Consider the following 10,743-nt stretch of genomic DNA (forward strand, 5'->3'; position numbering starts at 1 on the left):
AAATATGTTCAACTCCAACAAAATATATCTATGAAGAAACATAGTGTAAGCAATTACTAGTAAAATTTGCAGTAGAAGTTGAGTTATTATTCCCAAAATGTTAGGCCCAAGCCCATACACAAACCTTTCCGATCTGATATCCAACCGGACCGGTCACGTTTCCGATTTCGAACCAAACCGGTTTAACCTCCCGGTTCAGTTTCTATAACACTGGACTAGAGTTTACTCTGGTCCTTTCTCTTCCACAACATATATCGAAACGTTCGTTCATTTTTGGCGACTGTATAATATTTCGGGTGCAAAAATATGCGTGGATTGCAAAAATCGAAGCGAGTTTCATGGGCTTCGGATTTGAATCTTTGTCAGGTAAAAATTATCTTCAAGTTGCCGTATCCAAATCGATCGATTCGTTCGATTTCATCCAGTAACCGCTTCACTTTCAAAACCCTAATTTTTATGTCTGATTTTGAGGACCTTGCCATGGTTGATGCTTCTTCCATCATCGTTGCAATCTGATCGGAATTTTAAGGGTTTGCATGTGGTTTGTGAATTGAGGGTTTTAACTCAATTGAAAAAAATTGATAACTTTGTAGTAAATAGTGTGGATAAGAGATGGAGTGGCTTTAATTGGATTGAAGTTTGAAATAAAAATTGATAATTTTGAATGATGATGAAAAAGAAAAAAACAGAAGAAAAGTAGTAAGCAAAATAAAATAATAAGGAAGTTAAGATATATATTTGGGATTGGTGATGAATTCCTTTTGGAATTTGAAAATCCTAATGAGAATTTATTTGGATTGGTGACTGGTTTTTTTCTTTTGCATGATCCTGTGTAATCTTTGGTAGATTATGTGAGTTATACTATTATTTTGTTCATATATGTTTTGTATTGAATATTTTTGTTTTTGTTTTTGTTTTTTGAATTGGGAATTTTTAAATGATGGACTTTGATAATGTTACTCTTTCTAAAATGTTATTGCAATTATTCTGCACATTGCAATCCTGTTTTGTGCTTTACATGTTTTGGGTGGTGCTGAAAATGAAAATTTTGTTGGATAGATGTTGAATGGTTTAGCAGGTTATTAGTGTTACTTGGTATATCGTTTGCACGCGTTACAATGCATATCCATCCCAGTGCAGCACCAAACACACTATAAGTATTGAATTAGTTTGGCCTTTAATCTAAAATCTTCAGCATGAAAAAATGTGGCCTTGTATAAATTTAGTTTGTTAACCATTAATGTTAATTTTCCAAGTTAGTTTATAATGCTCATCTTAATCTTATCTCAACACTCGAGTTTCCATTCAAGAAAGTTACTTTGAAACTTGTAACCGTCATAAAAAGGGGTGATCTCGTTTGGTATTTTCCATTACTTCTTGGTGTCTTCTTTTTCGTTGTTAACTAGACTGCTTATACTTTATGACTATACATGTGGACTGATTGATTCTTCTTATCTTTTCTATTCAAGTAAATTACCTATTGTTTTCTTGCTTGCAATGTTTTTTTCTTTGAAATAAAGAACATTTGTTTCAAAGTCACGTGTTTCCCTGTCCAACTTAGTTGCAATTTTTGGAGAGTTTTTTATGCTGTTAGTTTTTCCTCTGTTAGAAAAGCCTCTGAATAACCTGAATGAATATATGAAGTTTTTGCTTCTTTCTTTTGTTTTGTTCAATACGAATTTTGTTGCTCATTTTATATTGATGTTAGTGTGGTTGCTAGTGTGTCTTTGATGTGAATTAATAAAATCGCGTGACCTTTTGTTTTTGCTGCTATTACTATTAGTCCGGATTTTTTTGGTGTGAAAGAGTCTTGGTAGAGTTTTGCAGCTTAGAAGTCTATGTTGTCTTTCTAAAATTATGTTATCTTTCTGTTTGAAAGGAAACTAAGTGCAAGATCTCAGCCACTTCCAACATGGGAGGGCCAAGTCAGTGTGGTATTTTCTGGAGATGTACCGTTGGTGCATGCAGAAGTATAGGAGGTAAAGGTGATAAAAGTTTGCGGTTAGCTAGCATATTAATTTACTTCAGACAACACCTATCAAAGTGTGACTGAGTACGGTCTTTGTTGTCTAACACTGGAATGAAGAGGTGAAGGTCTTCGGATCTGATTGCAGCATTTTGAAACAGCTTGCAATATGGATTTAAGATTCTGTTTTCACTTCTAGTCTCGATCGTGACTTGGTGTTGCCCCAGTTTCAGTGCAGAGTCATAGAGAGAGAAGGGCAGACCCTCTTGTGGGCAAATTAATGAGATATCAGTGTCTCCCCTAGGTTGGAAAAATCGTAAAACAATATTGAATAGAAGATATATTGGTTTTGGCGTTCTAAGTATCTATAATAAGAGTCCAATGGATAGAAAATTCAGTATCACCAAGTCCTTTATTCTGATTACCCATAATAGTTTGCTTAAGAAGGAGTTTGTTAAATGATATAAAATCTCTCTGAAGTCTGAATTGTTTTGTATTTATTGTTCGACCAAAATGTGCTAATTTATCCAGCCAAGTTTCATTGTGTTGTATTTTAGTGAAGACAGTTAATATTCTATCATCAAATATTGTGCTTGTATGAAATCTTTCAAAAATTGCTTCATATATTCCGAGTTCTATATTGCAAGTGATCACAATAGCTATTTGAAAATGCAAGGTCATTTTGTGCACCATTTTTCACAGTCATATTTTATAAGTGATTTTTGATTTTTCTCTATTGGATTGTGTTTCTCTATATTTCAAGTGTTTGTAAATAGTAATGCACTTGACGATGTATTGACAGAATCAATAATTAGTCATTTAAGACGAAGTTACCCGGATGTTATTATAAAATTCATAGTATAAGAGGGCTAAATGACAAAAGATTGTTTTCTTTTTGTTGAACAGGTTAGGTTATTCTTATCAGAGGAATCTCCTTCACAAGTTGGGTTGAATTCTCAAGATCACCTCCAAGCAAAGATATCGTCCGTGTTGCATCAAGGAGAAGCTGGTTCTGATGATATTTTGCCTCCTGGATTTGAAGGAACTTGTGCTTCAAGTCAGTTTGACATTAAGCTGTCCCAAATACCAATTATTAGCTGGGTTAATCCACCTAAGGTAGTTTTTTCAATTATATTTAAACAATGTCTATAGTAATTTTCAGTATTATTTATATTTCTATATGTTTGGTAGAAAGTAAAGGAAAAAGAAGGTGATATGTGACTTTGCTTTTAACATTTAATTCTCAATTCTTTGTAAATGCGACTCTATCAGATCATGCTAGATCTCACATGGCTTGTGGTGGCTGGGGAAGAAAGCAAAGAGATAGTTGATCAACCTCACAGGGAGATGAGAGTCCTTGAGGCTATATATCCACGGATATCTTCCATTCCTCCAAAGTTCGTGTCTTCTCTTGCCTTGTTTGATTTTTCTTTTTTGCTTCCATAATCCTTGTAATAAAAGAATGTTTTTTTTCCCTTGGATGCAGTCCTTCTGTTGCACTGAACGTTGAAGATTCTCATGACATGGATGAGTGCACTGTTGTGATCCCAATTACGCCCGTTGAAGACGGGGATGTGGCAGCAGAAATATTATCTCATTCCTTGAAACAATATGCTGTTTCAAAGTCTCATGAGTTATCTCCTGGTATAGCAGAGAATTCAAACTCTGCTACAAGTATGTCTGATGTAGCTGCTGCATCTGTTGCTTTAACAAGCATAGTAAAGAGCAGCGAACACGGTAATTTGATTGACCGTGAATTACTCAATAACATTCTCAACAATCCTGAAGTGATTGAGAAGTTAGTTAGAGATTACGGAGTTCAAAATAATGTACAATATGTACAAAACATGGGATCATCTTCCGGAGTTTTTTCACATCCTACTAATCGCATTAATCAAGTTGAAACCACTACAACCTCATCTAATCCTTTTTTATCCACTTCTTCCTATACTCACACAAATGGTGTTCAAATGGGGGCAAATGTTTCTTCTCAATGGCATTCTAGGCCTTTAATGAGTCCAGCTATTGCTGCTGCTCCTGTTGACCCCCCTTCAACAAAAGATGTAAACTACTATAAGAGCTTGATTCAACAACATGGAGGAGATAAACAAGAAGCACTTCCATACTCCTCCAGTAATCGTCAGAACCAGCAGCCATTAACAAACTTTGAGACAGTACACAATTTTAGAGCAAAGGGGTCAAAACCAAAGATAATGAAGCCTTGTATCTTTTTCAATAGTTCCAGAGGATGTCGCAACGGAACTAACTGTACCTTTCAGCATGATGCATCATTTCAGCAACAACAAGGCAATCCTGTGTCAGGGATGCGAAGTTCAAAGAGAATGAAAATGGACAACGAGATCAGCAGTTAAGTGAACTCTGAATGAACTTCAACTGGTGGTGATGATGTTGGTTGCCATTTGGGGAGGCCTGAATGCAAGGTTCATATCATACACATTTGATGTGGTGAAGTTAGCATTTTATTTTGTAAGTGATTTTGAGCCTAAATCGATGCCAGTTTCTGATCTCATACATTTTATCATTTTTGAATGGCGTCTCCTCTTTCTTGGTTATTCTTCATGATTGTAATTAAGCATGAGGTTTTGATGTTGCAACTGATAGGAGATACCACCAGCTAGATGATGTATTAATAAAAAATATTCTTTGGTTACTTTCTCACTCTATAAATTGATTTGCATCTCTGTCCTTTTTAATTTGCATGTAGAGGAACAATGAACCGAACCAACTCGAATATATTTCGAAAATTGATTTGAGAACTAAATTGTTGATCTTGGTTTATGAATCAAATGAGTTGAATATGTTAAAAAAAATTAAATTAATTAATTAAATGAGTTGAATATGTTAAAAAAAATTAAGTTTATTAATTAAATAAGTTGAATTTGAATTATGTATAATTTGATTCGTTAAGTTTATGAGATAAATTTATTATATATATTGTTTGGACGATTTGAGATTTAGACGAAGCTGTGGATTTTTAAGACAAAGTTAAATTCTAATTGTATAATTCTTGAATTAGATTTTCAAATGTATTTTTTTGAATGATGTGTAATTTTTGAAGTTGTAGACTTTTGAAACACTTAAATTTCAATCTAATAAATTTTATTTTATTTTAATATTTTTATTTTAAAAAAAAAGTTTAATAGACTTAAAAAAATAATTTTTAAATTCGTGAAATAAATAAATCGAATCTAACAAGCTAAACTGAATCGTTAAAATGAATCGAATTTAAGTTTAAAAAGAAATTCGCATCAACTTTAAATAGAATTTTGAGATGAATTTTTTTCATCGAGTTAAATTAAATTAAGACGAATTTGACTCAAATATTAATATTAGCATATAAGTAAGAAGGAAAAGAAATGGTTCATTGTGGGTGATGGATGAAGTAGTTGGATTGGATCCTTAAATATTAAATTCTCATTTTGAGACAGAAAAGTTGCAAGGAGGAGTAAAAATCATGCAATCATAAAGTTCATGCTATTCTATTTGTTTGCCTTTTCTTTCTCTTAAGAGCACACTCTACTTGTTTAGAAAGCTCACTAAAGTCATGGTCCTAATAATTGAAAAAATAGTTACAATATATACAGAATCTAGAGTATTGGTTAGGAAGTTAATTGTTTAGTTTGAGAAGTATTCATTTATATAAATAGAGAAATAGAAGGGTAACCAATTTCTCTTCTCTTTGTATTTTCTTCAATACAACAATTAAGTCTTATTCTATTTAGAACAAACGAAATTATATGAATTAACTTTTATCTTTAATATTTAGATATATCTTAATAATATCTTTAATATTTTTTCAAGTTTTTATTTATTTTCAATTGTTTGACTTCTCTAATATACTACAAGTTTACATGTTCAAATTATTTTGAACTTATTTTCCATCATTTTTTTAAATATATATATATATATATATATATATATATATATATATATATATATATATATATATATATATATATATATATATATATATATATATATATATATATATATATATATATATATATATATATATATATATATATATATATATATATATATATATATATTATCTCATTTTTAATTTAAATCGTCTATTTTTACCACATATTCATTATTCAACCCAATTATGGTCTTTCTGAGAGGTGTAAAGTTAAAATTTTCATATTGGAGATGCTACTATTATAAATCAACTATGTTTAGAAAGCTCGAGTGATTTCTACTGATCAACTACACATTAAAGTTGGAGTTGTTAGAGACTTTGTAAAGAAGTTTGCAAAGTTAGGTAAAATTGGACTTCAATTGGACTTGTGATAGACAAGGGCCGTTTGTGACTTTAATCATATTTTTATATTGCTGAAACTGTCCCTATTATTATTTATCAATTAAAAAAAATATATTTTTTAAAAAATTCATTTTTACTAGTCTATATAAAACTAAATTTTTTATTCGCGCTTTTTTTTATTTAAAAAACAAGCATTTTTATGAATTTTTTGGAAATTTCTAGTGACAAAATACCAACAATTTTAAAAATTATAGTATTTATCCAGAAAAAACCAAAAACATACCATATCAACAATTTTTATAATTTCTGGTTAGCAATTAAAATTTCAAGAAATTTTGAATTTTTTGATATATCGAAAATATTGCTTATATTTGTAATTTTCGGTAGTGCAGAACAATGCTTACTTGTGTGTGGTCCGTAACTGGCATGGTCTTCTACATATTGCTGTACAAATTTTATGCAGTTATTCACCACTGACGATGCATGTTTTCTATGTAACAAGTTTAAGTTAAAGATTTTGATGTCTATGTGATATTGTTAGTGTACTCTTTATATGTTGTAAATGACATATATTTCAGTCTCGATCTAAAGTATTAACATGAGCACAAACTATTGATAAACAACATGGTATTATTGTTGCCACTGTTTGTTCTGATGCTACAAATGAGAAGCGAGAGAGGAAAGATAAATTGATTATGGATTGCGAGAGATGGGGAACTATAAAAGGAAGAATGCATCTGAAGCAATAATTCCTCATAAGACATTTACAGTATGAAAGTTAAATGTCATTTTAGGCTGAGATATGTGCCAAGTGATAGTGGTTGAAAGATTATGGTTAGGTGCAGGTTGTACAATCATAAACTATCTAATGATTTAGATGGTCATGACATATTGGGTCGTCTAAAAGATCATGAAAGATAGTTTGTGAATGACATGACGAAGTACAATATGACTCCAAGGTACATAGTTTCTGTTTTTAAAGACAAAGATCCATAAAACCTCACAAGTGTTACCCATGTGTATAAAGCTAGAGATACATACAATACGAGCAAGAGAGGTCCATTGATGGAAATGCAAATGTTGTTGAGTGTTATTCATATAGATAAATAGATGTGTTGGACTAGGAATAGGGACGACTCAAACGTTGTTGCTGATATCTTTTGGATACATCTTGATTCAATGAAGTTGTTGAATATGTTTCATTTAGTGTTAATTTTTTATTCTACATACAAGACAAATAGGTAATGGCCTTCACTCATTAAAAAAATGCAGATTTCGATTTAGAAGATTTTTTATTATGTGCATCGTGATCATACGTGTATTATTTACCACTGCTTGAGATTGTTGGTCTTATGTCAACAAAGTTTACGTTTTCGGTTGACTTTGCCTATTTGGAATATGAAAGGGGGGATAACTTTAAATGGGCACTGAAAAAGCTCAAAGAGTTGTTTTGTTCCGAGAATTTGCTACCAAAGGTTGTGGTAACAGACCAGGAACTTGCGTTGATGAATGTCATGGAAGTTGTGTTCCCAAATTCAACTCATTTTTTGTGTTTGTTCCATATTTCAAAAAACGTTAGAATGAAATGTAAAAAGTATGTTAAATCAGAAATACAAGAACATGTCATGGATCTATGGAACAACATCATGTATTCATAGAGAAATCGAGTTTGTCAAACACTTGAAGCACTTTAAGAATTTTTGTGCTGATATTCCTTTATCTGTTAAGTATGTGAGTGAAACATGGTTTGACACCTTATAAAGAAAGGTTTGTTGCTGCTTGGACTAATAGAGTCACTCATTTAGGAAACACAACAACAAACAAGTACACAGACGTCATTTTGATGTTATTACATTACTAAACATAATTTAACATATATTCCTATTTATGGGTTTTAAGGTGGATTCTACTCATTGGAGACTAAAAAACATGTTGACTGCAAGTTGGAAAGATTTATGCCGAAGTTGGGATGTTGTGAACACCATTTTGAAGTTGCAGCTAGGTTCAACTAGAGTCTCATTTCAAAAAATTATTGTCAATATTGAGCATCAGTATAACACTCAATTATATGCCAACCTGCACGATTTTGTTTGAAGATAGTGTATACAACACATTAAAAAGGAATTAGAAAGGGTAAAAAAAATTTGTGCAAGCCAAGATGCAGGTGGTTATTTCATTAGAGCAACACATAGGTTACCACGTGCATGTCAACTTGCCGATTTCTAAATACAGGGCAATCATGTTTCTTTAGAATCAATTCATGATTTTTGGAAAAAATTACACATTGAAGAACATGAGGTCAGTCATGAACAAAGTGGTAGAAAATTGGATTTAGAAGTAAAGTGTGAAGAGTTGAAGACATACTTAAGTACTTTGGATATTGTAGGCCAGAGGGTGTTGAAGAAAAAGGTTCAGGAACTAACATATTCATCCACAACTTCTATGTATCCATCACTGATGAAGTACAAGTCAAATAGGAGAGTTAAGAAGAGCAGAAAAGGTCAAGAGAGTGATGTGCATCGTGATTTTTCATAGTGAAAGTATGCGTAGGACTTCCAGGGGAGTCATACTACAAAGAGAACATGCATAAAACCAACTGGAAGTCAACTGTCAAGTGTGCCAGCAAGAAGTCAACCATCCACCGCATCTTTAAGAGATGTTTACTTGTCCCAGTTTCCTAATTTCTTACATCCACACATTAATGATATTTTTAATGTGGGTGGCGATGGAAATTGTAGTTTTCGGACTATTGAAACTTTGCTTGGATGGGGCGAAGAGTCACAACCTTTGATTCAGACGCAGTTAGATACTCAAGTTCACCAACATCCTAAATTGTTTTTCAATTTGTTTTATGACACAATCTCTACAGTTAGGAATATGTTACGAGTAGAACACTTGGGTGTGTAGGGTATTGATAAATGGATGACGATTCCTGATACGGGTTACCTTATTGCTTGTAGATACAATGTCGTATTTGTCTCCCTGTCCAAGAGACTTAATATCATATTTTTTCCTCTTGCCTTAGCTCCACTTATGTATACGAGCAAGCGTAAAATTATTGTTGTTGGTTTTGTCAACAATAGTCATTGAGTTCAGGTAAAGTGGAAATCTGATTGTCCATTGTCTCCTGTCACTAACCGTTAGAGACATAATTGTATTGAAGATGCAAAAGCATGTGAATCAGTATATGCGAGACGCGTTAGACAATGAGAAGACGAAGTTAGGAGGTCATCATTATTTGTTTTGTATTCTTATATGTAGCACCATTTTTTTATATGCATATATTTTATCTGATAGTTTTTTTATCGAGTCAGTTGTTCGAGAAAAATTAATGCAGGAAAAAAATGAAAAATTTACCTCACTGATTATCAAAAATTTCATATTTCCGGAATTTTGTGATAAATATCAGAAATTTCACAATTTTCGGTAAGAAAATACATTTCTTTATCGAAAATTTCAGAAATTCCAATACATATATATGGGAAATTCTAAATTATCGATATTTACCTTTATTTCGATAAAAAATGTATTTTTACAAATTACCATTAAATACTTCAAATTTTCAATACGAATAGACATATTTTAAAAATACCAATATTTTTATAAAAGATATAACGGTAAAACAACTCTAAATATCATATAAACATGGAGGTGCCACATTAAAATTTCTTCAATTATATTAGGTTGGAATGGTCTTAAACTTCAATTATGTTACATTAAAATTAAAATTGTCATTTGTCTTAATTTAAAAGTAAAATGTAACGAATTAAACATTTACATTTTTCATAAGTAACATATAATTGAATAAAATTGAAATTTCGTTTGTAAAAAAAATTGAAATTCTTATTGAATGTCACCTTTTCTTTTTGAATATATTTTTTTTCATATAATTTTTTTTATAAATGATAGCAATATGATATTTTAAGTATTATATTTAATAAATATTATAACATGTTTTTAAATACAATATTAATTTAAAATTGTTTAAAATAATATATAAATATCAAATATAACCCAAATTAATAGAATATAAAAAAATGTTAAATAAAATATGAACTAATTAAATATTAATTTGATTATATCAATATATAATATTTAATATAAAAATATTTAAAATAATTTAGTGAAATGAACAACTTGTTTTATTATCTTGTAGTAAAATAACATTATAATTTTAAAATCTTTAATTATGCGGTCAAATTCATACATTCTAACTCTTATGAATATCAGACTTTTTAGAATTGTATTAATTTTCTTTTTTATAAAATTCAGACTATACTTTAACCTGCAAAGCTCTATATTGATTGGGTTTAACAGACTATCCATATAGACTAGTATATTTTAATGACTTTAAATGTATATGAGGTGAATCAAGTGTCCACCGAATATTAACCCGAAATTATAAAAAAGAAATGAATAACTCTTATACGTTACACCAATAGCTGAGTAATACTTGCTTAGGCACAATCACAAATCATATTTATTTGGGCAC

At 30.8% G+C, this 10,743-nt stretch overlaps 1 protein-coding gene across 1 annotated transcript; it reads left to right on the forward strand.

Annotated features, from left to right (window-relative positions):
- Positions 1–201: 201 nt before the first annotated feature.
- LOC127093030 (zinc finger CCCH domain-containing protein 6) lies at positions 202–4,637 on the forward strand. Its single transcript, XM_051031928.1, has 4 exons — positions 202–366; positions 2,873–3,082; positions 3,239–3,363; positions 3,453–4,637. Exons 1-4 carry the CDS (start codon positions 307–309, stop codon positions 4,336–4,338), a joined length of 1,281 nt encoding a protein of 426 aa, XP_050887885.1. The 5' UTR covers positions 202–306; the 3' UTR covers positions 4,339–4,637.
- Positions 4,638–10,743: the final 6,106 nt, after the last annotated feature.

This window comes from Lathyrus oleraceus, chromosome 6, assembly GCF_024323335.1.
Source record: "Lathyrus oleraceus cultivar Zhongwan6 chromosome 6, CAAS_Psat_ZW6_1.0, whole genome shotgun sequence".
Taxonomy (NCBI): Eukaryota; Viridiplantae; Streptophyta; class Magnoliopsida; order Fabales; family Fabaceae; genus Lathyrus; species Lathyrus oleraceus.

Coding starts and splice junctions, on each gene's coding strand:
- LOC127093030 (XM_051031928.1), top strand. CDS start 307: ATGCGTGGATTGCAAAAATCGAAGCGAGTTTCATGGGCTTCGGATTTG. Junction 367..2,872: donor CGGATTTGAATCTTTGTCAG/GTAAAAATTATC, acceptor TTTGTTGAACAG/GTTAGGTTATTCTTATCAGA. Junction 3,364..3,452: donor ATATCTTCCATTCCTCCAAA/GTTCGTGTCTTC, acceptor CCTTGGATGCAG/TCCTTCTGTTGCACTGAACG.